General features: G+C 39.4%; 3 protein-coding genes across 3 annotated transcripts; 2 read left to right on the forward strand and 1 right to left on the reverse strand.

The window, feature by feature from the left end:
• The first annotated feature begins 1,482 nt into the window (after positions 1-1,482).
• cUnh15orf40 (chromosome Un C15orf40 homolog) lies at positions 1,483-4,086 on the forward strand. Its single transcript, XM_080437754.1, has 4 exons — positions 1,483-1,700; positions 1,838-1,973; positions 2,682-2,809; positions 3,069-4,086. The coding sequence occupies exons 1-4, from the start codon at positions 1,536-1,538 to the stop codon at positions 3,159-3,161; spliced, it is 522 nt and encodes a 173-aa protein (XP_080293880.1). The 5' UTR covers positions 1,483-1,535; the 3' UTR covers positions 3,162-4,086.
• A 5,576-nt stretch (positions 4,087-9,662) lies between these two features.
• cart2 (cocaine- and amphetamine-regulated transcript 2) lies at positions 9,663-11,795 on the forward strand (the record flags this gene model as incomplete). Its single annotated transcript, XM_080438179.1, has 3 exons — positions 9,663-9,830; positions 10,352-10,435; positions 10,751-11,795. 3 exons carry the CDS (start codon positions 9,663-9,665, stop codon positions 10,856-10,858), a joined length of 360 nt encoding a protein of 119 aa, XP_080294305.1. The 3' UTR covers positions 10,859-11,795.
• A 428-nt stretch (positions 11,796-12,223) lies between these two features.
• LOC308092141 (small ribosomal subunit protein eS17-like) lies at positions 12,224-18,198 on the reverse strand. The gene is made up of 5 exons (XM_080437987.1): positions 18,147-18,198; positions 16,983-17,134; positions 15,844-15,949; positions 13,744-13,809; positions 12,224-12,381 (listed from the first exon to the last, which is right to left on the reverse strand). Exons 1-5 carry the CDS (start codon positions 18,147-18,149, stop codon positions 12,298-12,300), a joined length of 411 nt encoding a protein of 136 aa, XP_080294113.1. The 5' UTR covers positions 18,150-18,198; the 3' UTR covers positions 12,224-12,297.
• Between the last annotated feature and the right edge of the window lie 2,380 nt (positions 18,199-20,578).

Here is a 20,578-nt window from a genome sequence, read left to right on the forward strand (position 1 = left end):
CCAATAATTTGATGACCGGGTGGCTGGTCAGTAGGGGACTCAAATTGTGACTCCTACCGGAGACTCTGCTGGTCATCAAATTATTGGCTCAGGAATGCAACAAAAACAAAAGAATCTCCATGAATTCAAGGTTTCATGCGGTGTGTAATTGATAGAAAATAAGTATTTTTTTTGGGTGAACTACTCCTTTAAGGAAGGCCCCAGTGATAGATAATTTACATATAATTTGGTTCAATAAAAATAAATAATAGCCTACAAACACATGACAATGCATCAGAAATTGACACCTTAACCTACAGCTCTACATGAATGGAAGTAGGTACGACCATCATTCAGATACAAAAACAAAAAAACCCTGATGAAGCAGCTTTTCTTTGGGATAGTTTGTCTTTTTTCTTCTTTGAACTCTTCTGACTTTCCTTGACAATATAATGACCTGCTTTGGGATAGTTGTGGATGTGGCCTGGCCCATAAATCCTCATCAAAAGTTATAATGACTATAATCCCAAACTCATAAAGCCTTACAAAGATCTGCAGCAGTTGTTCAAAGGGGTGAGTGTGAAGTAGTGCTCCCCTCTAGTGGCCTTTACAATTAGCTGCTAAGTGCATTAACTCTGATTTATTTATTATTATTATTTATTATGATATATTTATATTATACATGTATTATTAATGCAATACACATGGACCCATAAAGGGTCCATTTGGTTCCTTACTATTTTACTATTTTAATAAACTTCTCATGTCAGTTACGGTTCTTCAAGCAGGTGAATGTATTTGTGACAGAGAGGCTCCTGACTTAATAGACAGCACACACACACACACACGCACACACACACACACACACACACACACACACTCACACACACTTCCTCTTCCATTATCATTATTGTAAGTAGGCGGGTAGTTGATAAACCTAGTTATTATCTGTTTATCTCCAATACCACAACCAATGGGTTTATGTCATAATAAACAAATATGATATGTATCTGAGCTTATTTATGCTTCCATTCCTACAGTATAATAATAAACACATCTGCCCTCATTTATGCTTCCATTCCCACTAGAGTATACAGAGACATGTTTTGGGTATATTTACGAATGGTGATTAATCCTAATTTTGATCAATCACAGTTAAACCGTGATTAATCAGATTTTTATTTAAAGCCTAATATTATAGTAGCCTACGCACTACGCAGGCTCTGCGCAAATAATGAGCATTTGTGACATTCACGGATCACTCACAGCGTCCCTGACGCAGGGTGTTTTTTCCCCTAAATTGAAATAATTTTACAATTTTTATCGTCAATAATCAAGACGAATTAAATCAGAGTCTATGTGCTCTGAGTAAACCGTTACTTATTTAAGCTTTTAAAACTATAACCTGCGATAGTTCTAAGTTTAAGATAACATTATGGTAAGTCTATCGATAGCTGAACTACAGGGAAAACAAATACCGCATTCTCCGTTTACAATGAACGCACACAGGAGGAAACAGCTAGTGGAGAGAGGTTCAGAAATCATACCTAAACCAAATGTTCTCCTTTTCATATTTCATTTGTAGAGTTATTAACCGGTTTGCAACTTTTCAAAGACAGTTTATCAAACCTCACCTTGTCCCTGTTTTAAACACACCAGGGCAGCTTGTCTGCCAGAGGAATCTCTCTGGGAAAATGCCCAAAAAAGACAAAACGAAAACGGTGTGGATAAATACCGTTACTTTGACATCACACCACTTACATCAAGTTAACAGTATTAATACATGTTTTTAACTTAATTTATACACCTAGTTATTTATAATAAAAATGTCCGTTCTCCGTTCCATTGTATGTTTCAGGCTAAAGGCGGACAGAAAGCCACTGCTGTCATTGAACCATCAGCACCTCCTACTGGGCCGGTAGGGAGGGACAAGACCGGAGCTGTCACTGTGTCTGTGCACGCCAAACCCGGGTCCAAACTGACCGCCATCACAGGTCAGTTAACAGACAGATGAGTTAATAACAGGCTCTATGCAAAGCAGCCATAGTGTAAAGAAATTGGGCCTCTTCCTTACTTCCTTCACAGGTGTTACCAATGATAATAAATGAAGGCTCTGTTCCATTCTGGTCTAACAGAGTCAGGGTGCTGATATTGTGCATGATGGCTCACTGGAAACACTCTGCTATACTACACCAGTGGGTCTCTAAGTGGGGTCTCTGGGAGAGACTAGTGTAGCCTACTCATAGCTATGGGGGGAGGGGGAGTTTAATTAACCCATCACAGGTGAGTTAATAATCAATAGATATACACACAGTCACAGGTGACTGAGGTGAGTTAACAAAATACAAAGTAGAAGAGAACTATCTATCACGGGTGAGTTGATAAAAATACATATGAGTTAATCTATCACAGGTGTGTTAATCTAATCTAACAGGTACATGACCTGTTACATTTGTCCCTTCTGTTACAGTTCACAGATGTTTATTAAGTCAAGTTCAATGTCCTGCAATTGAATTTAATATAGAGCATGATGCAGATTTTTCACCTTGGTATGATAAAGTGGACTGAATTTTCTGTTCTAATCACTGACCTTGGTGTTATTTTAAAACAATGATGGTATGGCATGCATGTTGTGAAAATGTCATTAGACTGATGATACGTTTATTGAAACAATTCTAATCTATTTGTTCCTATTTTAACAGATGTGTCAACAGAGGCAGTAGGGGTTTCAATAGCAGCGCCACCTACAGATGGGGAGGCTAACACAGAGCTGGTGAAATATCTGGCTAAAGTACTGGAACTGAGGAAGACTGATGTCTCTATCGACAAGGTTACTCATTAACCTTAAACCCTATACTTCCCTGACCGTAATCCCAATTCCAATGGGCTATACTAAATATCTTTGCTGAAAACTACAAGCTCACAACACGTTGCATTGCGACATGTAAGCTTGTAGATATGCTACTTTCTGCAAATGTTCCACTCAGAATAGGGATGGTGGTAGTAGTAGTAGTAGTAGTAGTAGTAGTAGTAGTAGTACTACTACAGTATCTGAAGTAATGTTAATACTTGTTGTTGTCTGTCCTCAGGGTAACAGGTCCAGAGAGAAGCTGATCAAACTGAACTGTTCTCTGACTCCAGATCAGGTCCTTGAAAGACTGACAAAGGCTGCTGGATCATGACACAGGGAGTTGTCATGATCCCGGACAGGAAATTATTCTGTCTGACACAGGGGCTGCGCTCATTTGCATGGAAGCTTCCTATCACTCGTACCATAGTGTTTTTGTAATTGTCTTTTATTTCGAAGAAGAAACTGAAGCTGAGGTTAAGGAAGTTAACATTAAATAAACAGTTAAAATAAACTGAAGTAAAGGTTGCTAGCCAAACTGCACGTCCTTATGGAATATCCTACACAGCAGGAACCATGTATGGAATGTATGGTAATGAGACAGTCCTAAGCGGCCGGCCATATTACCTTAAAAAAATGAAGATGTAAAGGAAATGTGGTTGCAGGAAAATATAAAACAGATCTACAGCCGCAGACAAACCCTTGAATGAACACGAAAAATGTCACAGGTGGTCTTGTCATAACAACCACGTGAGGATGCTGGGCTGGGCAGAAAGGTCCAGAATATTATGGTCTTAGAAATTTGTAAGATACATTTACAAATACTAGGGCAGTTATCATCTGCTTCCCTTCACTGTCTCACACTCAGTTGTCCAACTGCCTGTTTTAAACAGACAAAATACCATGTCCACTCAGATGGTCTTATGGAGGACTCCATATCTGTTATTATATGGGACAGGATATGGTGTTCACATATCTGAGTGTTCTGATGTGTTTAGCTAAAAAAAACTAAAATATTATGGAATTATGTCATCCCAACTAATTAAATAAAAGTGATTAAAATTAAAATAAATGTAAATGTATTTATACATTTATCAAATGGGGTACAACACTCCATTTGATAGGAGTATGTGGAGGTACTTCAGAGGGTACTGTATGTGAGAGAAAATGGAAAACAGTTTATTTTACTGTTATAAAACATTGACAAGCATTGTGTGAAACTGCCAATCTGTTAAACCACATTAAATTAAAAACTCCACTAGCACAACTGTTATTGAATAGAAAGCAATACTTACAGACTTACTGACTAATAAATCTGCTCACAAGGCACTACTGTAATTTCAACTCTTTCACTCCCTTTCTTATTTGTAATGTTATATTCTTCATAGCATCATATAATAGCTATGGTTTTCTCTTGCAATAATAATAAAAAATATTTTAGATGGATAAAGGGAGTACTTGGATTCAGAAATTTGATAAAGGGGGTAGTGTAGCCAAAAAAGTTCCACTATCACTAACTTTCTTTGGTTACTTTTCAGGTTACAAGGTTAATTTGTCAAAATCGGCACTGATGTTGATTAACAAACCCTCCCAATAATGTAAAAAATTAGGTCCTTTACTTGGGTATTAAAATGTGAGATGAAGAAGAAAAGTAGAAGATGGTATGAATAGATGGAGATAACTGCCAGCATCAATCCTAGCATGCATATCGGTTATCAAGATAAATATCTTACCCTGCATTAATTTGATCAGCTTAATGATCCGGCTGGCACCTCCAACAGGATATTGGGAAGAACTAGACTCCTTATTACATATTATGACTCTTCAAGATATTAATGGGACAAGTAATATCCTTAACTTTCAAGACCTTGTCTCTCGAAACAGTATTGATAAACATTCTCGCTTCTACTTTAGAGTGAGATCTGCTTGTAAGGGCTATAAGGTTCCCTGGGGGTCAGATTTAAAGAGACCATCCCATTTTAAGTTGATTTCAGAGTGTTTTTTATTTTATTATTGTAGGAAACTAAAACTTGTGACCCATAAAAATAGGTTTGCGACCAACAAATGGATCCCAACCCAGTGTTTGGGAAACAGTGATCTAGTGAAGCTGGTGGCACATTTTTACACAGAGAATTATGTTTATAATAACACCACAACACTCATCTCATAATCTCCCGCCCTGGGGAGTCCTACAGAACAGAGAACTCCGATAACCACAGACATAGGTTACTGCCGTTCATTACACTCATTTTCTTGTCTTGCAGTTCATAACTATCCCACTAAAGCCCTGGAGCTCAAAGGATGAATATTTGAAGTCCAGCAACCCGTTATAGAAACCCGGCTGAATAGTCTTGTGCACGTGACGTGCACCTCCCTGTCCCTGGAGGAAGCTTCTGCGTGTGCTGCTGCTGCTGCAGTGAAAGATGGGGTGTAAGCATCATGGACATAATAACTAGCTTTCTCCAAGTTGTCAGACAGAAACTTAACATGGAACAAGTTTTTGTGAAGCAATAATGAGCTGATAAAAGGGGTGAACATCGAATTAGTGAAGCAATAATGAGCCATGTTTTATCCCACTCTCCCAAGTTAATTCAACAGGGTGGCGACCTTCAAAGCGCGGGGTGAATGTTGATAGCAGGATTCTGCAGTGAGATGAAAGGATAAAATTACAGGCGTTAGATAACGATCATGGCTCTCTGCATGCTAATTTGGAGAAGAAAGAAAGTTCAGTTTTTGTAACTCTAAATCCATAATTATAAAACCCAAAACTTCAAAGTCTTGTCAGATTTGTCAAGGGTCATCAAGCCAAACTAAAGTAGTGATTCTATTGCACAACAAATTCATCAGGAAAAGCCTAAAGGCCTGTATTGCCAGGAGTCAGAGAAACGGGTTTGGGAATGAAAGACCAGTTTGAATCCTAAGCTGGAAGAACTAAGGTGAAAGTTTATGAGAAACATGAACCTTTCCGTCAGAACCCACCACCCAAGTGCCCTTCAGAAGGGATTTAACCTCCAACTGCTCTAGTAGAGCTGCTTCATGGCAGACAGTAAGACATATGGGGCAGCTCCCAGTGGTCAACAGAAAAAGACTGTACTGGGCAGCTCCCACTGACAGTAGAAGATTGTGGTTGTATTTCACAGCTCACAAAATAACAACTCAACATGATAACACAATAATCCATAATGTTATGTGGTTTTCGGGGCGTGGTTCGCAGGCCTAGCCTGGCACTGAGCTGCCTGTCTGGATGACTGATGGACCAGACGGTGCACGGACAGACTGCTAACACCCTCTGTAAATCGTTGCTATGAAGCCAGATGGCACACATCTCCTCTCAATGTGTACCGACAGAAAATACAAACATTGTTAATATGTCCGTATTTATGGTCTGAGGGTATTAGAGAGCTTTCTTGTCTCTCTGCCAACTCCTCATATCCTTCCTCTGTGGACTTGGAGGACTGAATCACCTCACATTCACCTCTACTCACCAACAGACCCTGGTCTTGATTTATACATCCTTGTACCTATTTTCTTGGTTCCTATTATTTCCTATTGTATAGCACTTGCCTTTAGGATTACAGGGATATCGTGTGCTATCACAACAGGCCTTGACTATTGAACAAGGCCTGAACACTGCCTATCACTAGGCTGTGTAAAATCAAATACTCTGTTAGCAACATACCTATATATACTGCTCAAAGAAATGTTGGGAACACTTTGATCCCTTAATTATTTTGAGTTTTCATGAACTGTGTACATACTGTTAACAAAAACTGCTCAAAAGAATTAAGGGATCAAAGTGTTCCCTTAATTATTTTGAGCAGTGTATTTTTTAAATGCTGTTATGGTGTCCCTTGGCCATTTTGGAAATTGAAATCAAAACACACCATTGTATTAAACAACTGACTGTAGTGAAACTCTGGACAGATTACAGTTCAAAAGCATTCTGGTTAAAATGTAAGACATTTTCTCTGACATTGAGAATTAGACAGACATTAATTTTAATTTCCCCAAAGGGAAGGTATCAGCAGCAACTGTAGGTTGCGTGCGTGTGCACTCACACTGTGTGTGTGTGTGTGTGTGTGTGTGTGTGTGTGTGTGTGTGTGTGTGTGTGTGTGTGTGTGTGTGTGTGTGTGTGTGTGTGTGCGTGCGTGCGTGCGTGTGTGTGTGTGTGTGTGTGTGTGTGTGTGTGTGTGTGCGTGTGCGCGCGCGCGTGTGTGTTTGTGTGTGACGGTGAGTGCACACTCAGGACGGGTTTTTCGACTTCAGCTAAGTCGGTCCCAAAATGGGGCAAGCGTCACCCAAATCATGCCCGGTGGCCAGGGAGGAAATAACACCAACAACAACAAGTAAGCTGTTTGCTGTGTTGGGGATATTTATATCTCCCTGATGAATAGGAAGTAATAAGCTCATTCTGTCCCTGTGGCCCCTGGGCGCCCAAACGCTGACAAAACATTTGACTTTGATGCTGATATGCTTTCACGAAGCAAAGACATTCTGTGGTTCTACACTCCCAACTCCAGTCTGATTCAACCCAAATGTGACAAATTGACATCCGAGGATTATGTTTTTCTGAAGAGTCCAGATGCAGACGGTAAGAGCAGTGACCTCACCGGGAAAATAGATATTTTAAACATTCGTTTAAAATATTCGACTCGTAAGGCAAGTAGGGTTTGATACCTTGCTCAATGGTACTTTGACTGGAGGAAGAGACAGAGACAGACTGTTTATGGACTGGCTGTGACCTGACATAGATAGTAGTGACTGGAAGGTTGATAGCTGAAATCCCTACAGCCGGAAAAGGTCTGTTTGAGAAGACTGAATGAGAAATGCTCGCCCCTTTCTCAGCAACTATGCTTAGTGTGCCCTTGACCAAGGCACGTAACCCCCAACCTCCAGTGGAGCTGCTCTGTTGTCAACAAGTAGAAGACTGTGGATGTACTGGTTAGCTCCCAGTGGCCAACCGAGGTTCAAGGTTGCATTGGGCAGGTGTAAACTAATGCAGGACATTGCTACAAAATAAAATACATGCTCTGTTAACCTTTTCTGTATGAAACAAATGTTTTAATGATCTCTCTTTGACCTGGAGGTAGACTTGAGAGAAAGACCTTTAATCTGGGAGTTACAGGTTTGATGCCCCTATCTGTCCATTCCTGTTGAAGTGTCCTTGAGCAAGGCACCATCCAATATGACAAGGTACAAAATGTCTAAGTAAGATCTCTACTGTACTGTTCTGTCTGAGTAAAATACCTAATCAGATCAAACAACTGTAGCCTTTTGTTTTTATTCATGCCTAAATTTATTTTGCCTGAGGAGGTCAAAGCAGGAAGCACGCACATGCAGGCACAGAGGGGTTGTGGCGACATTGTGTTGTATAATATGTTTATCCTGATAGAAATTGGATGTATTATTTTCTCTATTGTGGCTGTGCTTTGCCGGCTATTGTGTTAGCAGAACAAAACAGCAAAATACATCAAATAAAATATTTTCATCATCAATTCAATATGTTAGTGGCTTCATTCTAATCTCATCAGATAGGCAGACAAACAGATAGACAGCTAGAATGACAGACAGAGAGGTAAGGAGACAGATGTACAGACAGACTGACCATGGCTGACAATGAAATGAGCAATGATCTATACTGTAGAGTAGATCATACAGTATGAGGGCTTTGATTAAAAAAGTAGAATAGTCATTATAGGTTATTATTATGTTATAATGTCTACTGTGTTGATCCCAAAAAGTAGTGTTGTTACTTTTTACATCCAAAGCCAAATTAATGTTTAAATCGTGCTCTCTAAATCCTTGAATAAACATGTTGAGCTCCTGGCCATGAATCTTAATATTTCCAAACACGTCATTATGGTAGTTGGTTGTAATAGTTTGTAAACACGCACCAAGGACGTCTCATGAGGTGTTGGCAGCAGAAAAATAAATGGCAAAAAGGGAGAAACTGCACACATTAACTCTAGATGCAAGTGAACTTTATTATCAGACAAAACATTTCGGCCAAAGCCTTTGTCTGGTTCTGAAGACACTTGGGTTAACATCTAAGAATGTTCTGCTTCTCACTATTTCTACAGTAAATTTCAGACTGAGTTGGGCAAGGCCTTTTTTTTTTCTTCTGCACCCTCAGCTGGAAACACCCTGGAGAACTAAAACTTCATGACCTAGTTACTCTCCATGAATTTAAACTTGCTGCAAAATCTATGGTATCAGAAGGACGCTTAGTTACAGACTAGAAGTAATATAACACGTACAAGAATGTTGTAGTTGTAGTAGAATATTTTTGCATTTGGTCAGAATTATGTTCCAGCTCCTGTGTCTATGCCCAGTGGCTACTATACTCAACAATAATGAGATGAGACACCACATTCACTGCAGTAACACAACCACAAAGTCAAAGTGTTTCATAACACAATGAATCAGTCATCAGGAATAATTAATGGATGAAGACCTGAAGCCAGTTGTGTTAGATACTCAATGATTGTAGTTGTTGATGTCATGTCTTACTGCTAAAAGGCGTAGGTAGGCCTGTTCAAAAGTACGGGCTTGAACAATAGATCCTATTTTTATTTTTATGTCATCGTCATCTTCATTCATGTATTTCCCACCCTTTTTGCTCTTGCAGACACTTCGTAATAATAAATAATGTAATGAAAACATAATTTACGTCATATCTCTGACGCAGTTCAAAAAAGGGGTGGGGCAATTCGATATCAAACTATGGTAAAAAGCGCGAGGCAGCTCAAACCTTGTAGTGGAGTCTAGTGGAGCATCAGAGCATCACAGCTGTTGCCTGGTAACCAGTCGTTCATCATCATCAGCATCAGCACCATGAACCAGAACTGTGGCATGTGGGCCGTGCTGTGTGCCGCTCTGCTGTCCTCCTCACGCTGCTCCGCTCAAGACAGCGACTCGCGGGAGGAGGTGGACCTGGAGGAGCGAGGCGTCCAGGACTTTTACTATCAACAAAATCCAAATCTGACCAATGAGAAGAGACTGGTAGGAAACACATTTTGAAGACCCTATGACATCTTTTTTATCATTTATTTATTTAGCTTCTTGTTAAAACATATATTATTATTATTAATAGGCTGTTATTTAAATACTGGCAGATAAGACATTTTGAAACACTTTAAATCAATGTATGGTTTCATTTTCTTTAATCTGTTTTTCATCACCATCTCCAGCATGACAGCTAGTAATGCATAGTTTAATTTAAAAAACTTCACTTTAAGTGATCCACAAAAAACTAAAAAAAAAAAACTATGAATACCTTGGGGGAAGTTGGAGTACAAATTGGGTATAAAGCAAGAACAAAATATAGCTGTAGATAGAAAATCTATCTTTTTTTAAATTAACACAAGCCCACTGCTCTTCACTCTGCATACTCCCCTTGTTTTTTTCCTGTACATATTTTGTGAAAATCATTTGTGATTTGTCAGCTTTAAAAATGGTTGTAACATCAAGTTGTCAATCATATAATCATGTACACTATTTTGTTTGATCTGTTGCTTTGGCAGCTGGGGGCTCTCCATGATGTTCTGGAGAAACTTCAGACCAAGAAAATCAATCCCTGGGAGAAAAAGTTTGGACAAGTTCAGACGGTGAGAAACAAAAAGCTCATAATTGTTGTAAAAGCCCTAATATCTATTCATATCTGATATGTCAGCAATATATGAAAGTGGCTTTTAGTGGCATGTGTGGCCACTAATGTAATTACCAAACCCGGCATCAACATAATGCATCAGATCGCTTCATATCAAACACAATATGGTAGCATACAAATACTAGAATAACTTAACATTCAGATCCCTTTCCCGTCATATATACTGTATGTTTTCATTATTTTTTATTAAAGTATGATATGGTGACGCTAGAGAATCATAATATATTGATATTGTGATCATTCTTTTTTTCAGTGTGACATTGGGGAGCACTGCGCCATCAGAAAAGGCTCACGGATTGGTAAAATGTGTGACTGCCCACATGGAGCATTCTGCAACTTCTTCCTGTTAAAATGTTTGTAAACTAAAAAATATGATCTGTAAGAAGTCATAAAAACATCATTGATTTTATTATATGTATATTATTTATTTTCATATAGTTAAACATGTGCTGATGTAGGTCTTTAACATTAAAAGATGTCACCTACACACTTAACAGCATTGGAGTTTGATGAGCATATCATTTTGTGAGCTGATGAGCCATAACTCTGTATTATTAAAGGTGTATAATTTGCTTTTTAAACCAGTTCTTATTGTGATAATCAGTAACTGTTCTAACAGCAGTAGTAGCAACGGTATCTGTGCTCATGTTCTAAACCCCTTAATACGAGGCAGGTTCTACAAATGCCTTCTAAATCCTAACGTTTTTTTGAAAAACTTACATTACTAGATCAGTGGTTCTCAAACCTTTTCATGTGAAGGACCCCCAAAATTAGATGTATTTGGCCGCCGACCCCAAGCTCAAAATATTTAGTTTCAGGGACCCCCAGAAGCAAAGATTTGGGTTAAAAATGTTTACTTTAACTATTTGCACAAATGTTCAAGATTTTTCAAAAATGCCAGATCTATAAGCTCATAGTGCGACACTGTCGTGATACGTGCTTGCGTTTTTAAATAGTGGTTAAAATGTGTCATCTAGCCCTAGGAATGGTTTCATTTAGAATAAAAGATGGGCTTAATTTAGCCATTTGCGTTTTGTAGGGCTGCGTTCCAAAAGTGTAGCACAGCTTCCAGATTATTAAGTAGTGAAAGATTACTTATTTTATCAACTAACCACCACATGAAGCCTTGGATTCATGAACGAAAATTTGTTTTCGTTGCATTCCTAAGCCAATAATTTGATGACCGGGTCATCGGTCAATAGGGCACTCCACCGGTCATAAAATCATTGGCTCAGAAATACGACAAAAACAAAACTCTATGAATTCAAGGCTTCCTGGGCAGTGTAATTGATAGAAAATATCATATATTGGGTGAACTTCTCCTTTAAATCATTAGACCCAAACAAAGAATTATATAACCATTGCACCTGCAGCTTAGACATGAGGCTTAGTCATCAGCAACCCAAATAGTTGCTGGGCAAGGCTGTGGATTCATATTCAGCTCACATTAAAATACCCTGGGTTTTTATTCATTTATATTCAGCTCTTCATTCTGGCAGTAAACAGATACATAAGTGACACAGGAGCAGCATTTTATGATAAATAAACTGTAGAAACTTTATTTCTTGAAGTAACCAAAAGTTATGCCATGTGACATATTACAAAGTTCGTTCTACTAAATGCAACCAAAACAATTTACAGCACATTACACAACATTAAACAGAAAAAAAGTGCCAGCAATTTGGGCGAAATGTGTATGTGCCAAAGAAACAGTCATCTACGGTGATGGGGTTTTGTGTTTTTATTATTAAGTGTTAACAGTATATTACAAAACACGGAGCCTCATGAGCCACAAAAAGCCTAAACTCCGGCACCTCGTGGCTGTTTGAAGTTCATCCCCACAGTAGGCTGAGTCACCTGCAGGTTGGACAGACCACCGAAATCCTGAAAAGACAGACAAAACACAATGGTATAAAACATAATGCAGAACATTGGACTGTCCGTATTAGTCCAAACACAACAGACATTATAAGTTATGAGACAATTAATTAACAATGCTACAAAGAAATGACAAACGGTAGAGTTTAGGTTGAAAATGTGTGAGAAAGTTACAGGGTTTGACAGGAAATAGATTCCAACAAACACGGGAAAAACTTTCAGTTCAATATTCCTGTAGTATCAATGACCTGGTGACAACACACACCACGATCAATTTCGATACAGGGTGAATATTAGAGTACGGCACACTACACGACATGTCTTATATTCATTATCTGTATTTATTCTTCTTCTAAGCACTTTGAGCTTCTTTCCATGTACAAAATTATGAAGTGGTGCACAGAGGACGAAAAGAACAAAACATCCCAAATGGAGGCCGAGGATCAATCTTATGTGCCTTCTGAATCATATCCTTAAAGCAGAGGTCTATTCAATTTTCTGCAGACAGTAGTCCATCTATACATGCCAAGAATCTCTGTATGCACGTCTGTCCTATAAATAAATAAATTCCATCGACTTCACACTTGGTGGGTGTATTGCTGAGGACCCAAGGGAGTGCATTGTTGACTTGAGTGTGAAGTTGATCAAGACTAGCAGTTCTTGAGTGTGGCAATCAGCATACAACACACAGACTAAGGACACAGTCCGAATGGCCATGTGCTCCTAACAGGCATGCCCCCCCAACAACGCTGCAAGAAACAATGCCGGGAGACAAGCACACTGTCCGTTCCGAACAGCCCCACCCCGAGCAGCAGGCACTGCACTAGTTAGTCAAATGTATAAGAATTAGCTCTTAAATTAAAACCTAGCAAGTCATTAAACTGACGTCAAATGGAAGTTTTTGGACTTGCGGACATTTATGCTGTAATTACGTTATAAAACCTACTAATAGAATGGAAATATAAAATAAATCTTAATGAAATAATGTCTTCATTAAAGTATAAAGTAATAACATGGCCATCTTAAGTGCTAAAGTAAGAGACAGGCAATAATGTAGTCTTACATAAAATGCCATTAAAAGACTAACAAGACAGTCTGCCTCCGTGTCCAATCTGTAGCCATCGATAGTACGTTAGTATGTGTCCTAGAGGTGACTGTGCTGGCGCCAGCTGTGTCCCTAGACTCTAGCCTGTTTGTGCTGCATTCATTTATAGCCAGCCTGCTGTCAAGCATAGAGCAGTGGGAGCTGTGATTGGTCTAATTTTGAGGCAACAACCCTTGGCCATTCTACGTTCAGGACACTGGTCTACGACTGTCACCACTATGGACAGTCAGAGATAGGTAGATGCATAGAAACAAGAGGCTTACCAATAGTTTGAGCATCTCCTTGGTGTCGGGGTCAACCTCAATCACCTCCTGGTCCAGAGCAGACACCTGTAGGCAGAGAGACAGACAATCAATAAGGCAGATGTTAAAGACAGGTGTATATATATATATATACACAGCTAATCAGTGAAAGAGACACCAAGATGACAGATGGAGAAAGACAACCGAAAGAAAATGAGACTGATAGCAAGAAGCAGAGATTTCCACCTACAAAAATATCTGGTGACATCTAAATTCAACGAATGGGCTAGAAATGGATGGAAACGAGTCAGAAGAAATTTAAATTGCAGCATTGTAGAACCAATGCAAAGACTGATGATGGTACCAGGATTGGCTTTCAAAGCAGTGGGTGTAGGTGTGAGTTTTTTCTTCATCCAAGCCCTTTCAATGAATGCATTTTCCCCCAGACGCATCAGTAAGCAGAGATCTCCGATTCATCTTTTCAGGGCAGCTTACTGATTATTCCCAAATATTTGCCCTTCCATTTAATTTGTTCACATCATGATTACAATGCCCTCATATGCATGTGGGCAGGGTAATAAAGATTTCTACATCAAATAACCTTTCCTGCATAAACTCCTATAGAACCAAAAGCTTATTTTTATCCAGTATGGGTGAGGCAAGTAATAGTTTTGGTTGAAAATTAAGTAAGGTGTATGAAAGTTACAGGGTTTGACTGGAAACAGGATTCCAACAAACACGGGAAAAACTTTCAGTTCAATATTCCTGTAGTATCAATGACCTGGTGACAACACACCACGATCACTTTCGATACAGGGTGAAAACTACAGCAGCAAACAGATGACAGGCTGGTCTTTAGGTCAATATTAGGCACTGAATAGACCATATTTCATCATTATCAAACCATGATCTCACTGCTCGGGCAGACAGATTGGGTAAGCACCATCAAACAGTAGAAAAGCTGAGGGAGCTGTAGGAGACGCAGTAGGAAAGATGATAGGGAGGCGGTGTAGGACAGGGATGAAGACATGTAATGTAGGGTGAAAAAAATCCTTCCACATTTCCTATTTTCACATAGGATTTTACAATAGGAAATCTAGTCTAAGTCTGCATCAGTTTTTACTTTCAAAATTCCAAAAACTGGAACTTACAAGTGCACAAAAAAGATCCCACATATTTACAGTAGCAGACTAGCAGTACTTCAGTCTGCTCCCTACTAGCCAGCGCTATGCATTGCGTTTGTATTATGAAGAGCACATTTCAACGATTGTAGAGTTATTTTGTCGATAGCAAAGTAGTGAATTTCAATGTTGAACATTGAAATGGCAGCAGGAATGCAGAAAAAGTAACAGCGTGGCCCACATTAGTCGTGAGTTTAGCTCTCCTTGTCCATGTTGGAATATTAATAATAGACACAGCCAACTGATACTTGAGGGGTGAAAGACAAACACTGCCCTGTTCACTGTTACTCGCAGGAGGTCAAGTCTGATCTTATCAATAGAAAACTAATAACTTTTCCTTGCTTGCATCACTATAATGGGTGTAAACCAAGCAGTGACTTAATATGAACTCTACACAACATGTCCCGACTGCTGATAGTAGAATGTCAGTAGTAGAATGTTTTGCTCAATGCAGTACACTTTATATTCATGACATGAATAAACGATATACTAATGTGTTTCAATGCACGTGGTTCTCTGTTCGGCACGGAGCATATCTCTACTACGCCGTTTCCGGCTAAACAACTAACAAACGCCGGCTCATCTCAAATATTAAATATTGAGTCAATTGATCATCAATAATGCATCGATTTGAACTTATAAGAAATACAAATTACACTCGTTGTGTTACTGAGCTTTGAAAGTCGTTAAAGGCGGAGGATTACGGTGGATACGAAATGGTATAAATGAACAAGACACCCACCATCGTGGAATAGTGATCAGTAAGGTGCGAAAGCCTATGGTGTAGGAGAGATCATTTTCTAATCAACCACCATTCTAGTCAGACAAACGTGTACATTACAATTAATAATACCAACTAATTGCCATCAGCCAAAGATGCTGACTGGACCACAAGCAGCCAATGAGGAGAAGCATGCAGTGGATTGACAACTGAACTGACCTCTGGGACGTAGTTGTCTCTGCGCTCCCTCTCATCCTCCTGCAGTTTGATGGAGATTCCCCTCACTGGTCCCCTCTGAATACGCTTCATCAGATGGGTCACATATCTAAAGTTACACAAAACAGAAACGCATGCACAAAATAAATGAGTAAAAACGCAAACACTTTATTCAAAGCTACAATCACGGGCTTATTCTAATGCATTTATTTAAAGCTACAATCCAAGGCTTATTTTAATTTAAAAAAAAAATTAAACCAATCTGTATGGTAGAATATGATCTGCATTTGACGGAAGTGGTATCAGATCCTGCAGATCCTGGTGTCGGATAGGACACCTACTGCTGAACAAAGTCAATAATGTTGTTTGGAGCAGACAGCGCATTGAACACTAACTGCACCCTTTACTGTACTTCAGACATCGTTGCAGTTCTCTCCGTCGGGAGAGACAAATTACGGATTGCAGCTTTAATTAACAGAAGCATTTTCTTTCAGCCGGGAGCGTATCCATGTTCCCCGCTTACAACCCTAAGGTAAGTGGGGAACATAGGGACGACCCCATTTGCCACCTGCAGTAACAGATCATCAATATAGAAAGGAAACTGTAGACATGAGGTAGCGATTATCACCCGCCACAGCACCAATTTCTGCATTCTGTGCATGTCAAAAAAGATCATATGTCTGAAAGTAACAGGGTTTGACTGGAAACAGATTCCAACAAACACGGGAATGACCTTCAGTTTAATGTTCCTGTAGTATCAATGACCTGGCGACAACACAAACCATGATCACTTTCGATACAGGGTGTCCAAAAGCATGTCCGACATGGTCTTCTTTTAGTCACTTAAATTGTTACGGGACAGTTTCAAAGTCACTCCCATTAAACATTTTCTTTGTTGAGACACTGTAGGACAGTGGTTCCCAAACTGTTATTTTGGGGGGGGTCCCCAGATGATTAGTCTATACAGGGTATTGCTGAATTCACAATTTAATAACTTAAGACCTGTAACACCAAATTGTCAATTACATAAGAGGCAAACCTTGTGAAAATAGCCATTTACAAGCTCACAACACCCCCCCCCCCCCCCATTCAAATATGATTTTGGGGGGGGTTCAGATATGCACACACACACGTTAACTGACCCAGCAATCTTGTTGCGGAGCTTCTTGCTGGGGATGATGGCAATCTCCTCACACACCCTCTTGTTGCAGTGGAAGTCATTCCCAAGCCGGGTGTAATATTTCTCAATAATCACTCTGGCAGCCTTCTTCACGGTCTTGGTCCTGACACGTCCCTAGAAAGAGACACACATAAGTTAATACCCAATACTCTTCAGCTGGCGGGCAGTGTCTTGCAGCTTCTAGTTTCTGCCTTTATGCACTCTTTCAAGACCCAGATTCAGCACAAACATGGGGTTGATTCGTTCTACTGCTTTGCCAACAAAATGTGGAATGACCTACCAACATCCATCAAATAATACTGACTCCTTTTACACTCCTTCATAACAGAGCACCTGTCTGCAATTTGTAACTGGTCCTAGAAAAGTGTCCAGAAATAACTGAATTGTTATCATGCAGCCGAGGGATCGGTTGTAAATATGAATTACCATGTTAATACTGAATAGCCAGTACATAAGATTTACTATGTCACTCACTTATAAAAACACTTTGTCTCAATACGCATTGTGTTTCGATGCTGGCAATTAAGTGTATGACTGTTACAGGGTTTGACAGGAAACAGATTCCAACAAACACGGGAAAAGCATTCAGTTCAATGTTCCTGTAGTATCAATGATCTGGTGACAACACGCCACGATCACTTTCGATACAGGATGAATATTAGAGTACGGCACTCTACAGTCGGGTCAAGTCTTATATTTAAATCTGTATTTCTTCAGCTTGAAAGCACTTTAAGCTGCTTTCCATGCACAACATTATGATGTAGTTAGCAGCATGACATTACGGAATAACTAGTACATACTACACAGGATGGTATTACTATGCCACTAATAAAAACTTTAGTCTAATATACTCATTGTGTTTCAATGCTGAACTCCATGCGCGTGGTTCTCTGTTCGACACGGAGCATATCGCCACTACGCCGTTTCCGGCTAAACAACTAACAAACGCCGCCTCATCTCAAAATATTAAAACTCAACGCTGTTGAGTCAATCGATCATCAATAATGCATCAATTTGAACTTATAAGAAATACGAATTACACTCGTTGCGTTACTGAGCTTTGAAAGTCGTTAAAGGCGGAGGATTACGGTGGATACGAAATGGTACAAAAGAACGAGGCACCCACCATCGTGGAATTGGCATGGGAAAAAAGACCGGAGTCTACGCACCTCCGGAAGTTGAAGAAAAACACGACCCGGATGTTCAACACAGAACAAGCGTTGCCAGGTTTTGCGAGAGAAACAAGCAACCAGGTATATGAAAACAATTCCAAAAGAAGCGACTAGGTCACACTTTAAACCTACAGTAGGCCTAAATTATACTGGCTATTCGAAAATAGCAGATCTACAAGCTCACAACGCGTCGCATTTGTAGAACTATATATATTTTTTAATTGATATAAATGTGGAATACATCAGCAACAAATATGTTTTCAGATGGGGTCTGAAGACAAATACTTATTCATTTGGGGGTCCTTGATTTAAACATGTTTGAGAACCATTAACCTCGCATCACCAGTCTGAACCATTGGTATAAACAACATTAGGAAGGAAGCCCAAATACGCAACCGGCAACTTCCAATATTTAAAAGCAACTCTACAGAAAAACTAGCCCATAGTCGCTTATAATAAGCAGACATGGCAACACTGAACACAACCCGGAAGTTCAAGAGAAGAACACTTCTTCTTTTAACTTCTGCCAGGAAATGCGAAGCGTAATACTGCCCCCCACAGGCATTATATTTGTATGCATGCTTTAATTCAGACCAGTTTAAAAAGACAATGTTCAGACAAAGTTTAAAATACACTTCCAGGTTGAAATCTTCATCTCAGAAGTAAAAAGTAGACTTAAAAGATGAATCTGTAAGACCCCGATCTGACAATGCCCTGTTCTGCTGCCTGTCATTTCTGTAGTTATTATATGAGAATGAATTCTTGATGAATTGAATACACAGGTCAGGACCACAGTGGAAACAAGTCCTCAAGGCTTTTTGTATTATCCTTTTTAGCACCATTTGTATAATCGTACCACGATCAAGAACAGAACATGTTGCACTGTCTCCAGAATTCTACACTGACACAGTAGTCTCAACTGGGTTAGAACAACATCACTCCTTCTCCCAGAGATTATCATCCACTTTCCACCAGTGTCTATATGGTCTTAAATATGGAATATTATAATCCATTTTAAATGTACTGGGGGCCTTGAAATGTGCTGATACATAAAACATATTTTCATGGCAGAAAGTATCCTATGCTGTTCAAGAGGGGACCATAGAGGTAAAATAACAGGGAAAGAGGTGAACTGACCCCAAGGAATAAATATTATACAATAAATTATAGTCATATCAGTGTTGAAAATAACCTTACATAAAAATAGCACATTCTACATCAGTGGTTCTTCAACCTGTGGGTCTGGACCCCCAGGGGGGTCCCCACATGATTTTGGGGAGGTCCCCAGATGACAGTGAAGTGACAATTTAAGGACTTTTAAGACCTTCTTAGCACCTAAAGAAAAAAGTAATCAACTAACTAAACATTGGCCAAATTATCAAATAATAAGAAAGAGGCAACATTTTTGAAAATTGCCGATCTACAAGCTCACACCGCCTTGCAGCGCGAGGCGTTGTGAGCTTGTAGATCTTCTATTTTCACAATATTTATCCGTGGAACCAAGTCAGACAAAATTGAATGCCTCAACTCCTACATTCCAAGTGCTTATCAGGGTGGGGGGTCCCCCGTTCAAATATGATTATTTGGGGGGTCGCGGCCTGAAAAGGTTGAGAACCACTGTTCTACATAACGAACAGACAAAGCCAATATAAATGTCAGTTGTTTATTTGATATTACATACAAAGGGTGCAAAGTTGAATTTCCCTTTAGCTGCAGAAGTATAAAGTTATTGGCTCTGTGGTGTGGAGGTCTGACAGGAGACAAACAGCTCTGAACCATCTTAAAACACAACTCCACATTATTGTCGACAGATAAAACTAAACCAAGCCAGTGCACTTTACCAGGATACAGCTTTTCAATACATTTAAAGGAACATTTCACCAAAAGACACAGCAGATTTATTCTTCACACAGTCTGACACATTATCACCAATACTAGGCTATAAACCATCTTAGACGTAAGTCATTTGTCTTGATAGTTAATTGACCTCTTAGGATCAATTCCACTTAAGGACGGGACAAAACACAGTTCATATGGATTATGGGTGAAATGCTCCTTTAATAGTGACATTCGTGGTCCAACACAATGTTAATAATACAATAATAATATAATTTACAATAATACAGTAGTGAGATGCGACTCCTCTCTGAAGTTATGGGACACATTAAGTCACAGGTTAGATTCCCACAGTCAGATAGGAGTTGACAAAACATTTTCAACATAAAAAAACAAACAAAAAAGCTCAACTTTACATAATTTACAAGCGGACATAATTACAGTGTTGCATCGCTGTGTGGTGTGTGGTGTAGTGTGTATGGAACAGAACCAAGAGAAAAGACAGAAAAAATACCATTCGGTGGAACAGATTTCCTGGACTCACACTAGC

Source organism: Gymnoscopelus braueri (genome assembly GCF_963280865.1).
Source record: "Gymnoscopelus braueri genome assembly, chromosome: 9".
Taxonomy (NCBI): domain Eukaryota; kingdom Metazoa; phylum Chordata; class Actinopteri; order Myctophiformes; family Myctophidae; genus Gymnoscopelus; species Gymnoscopelus braueri.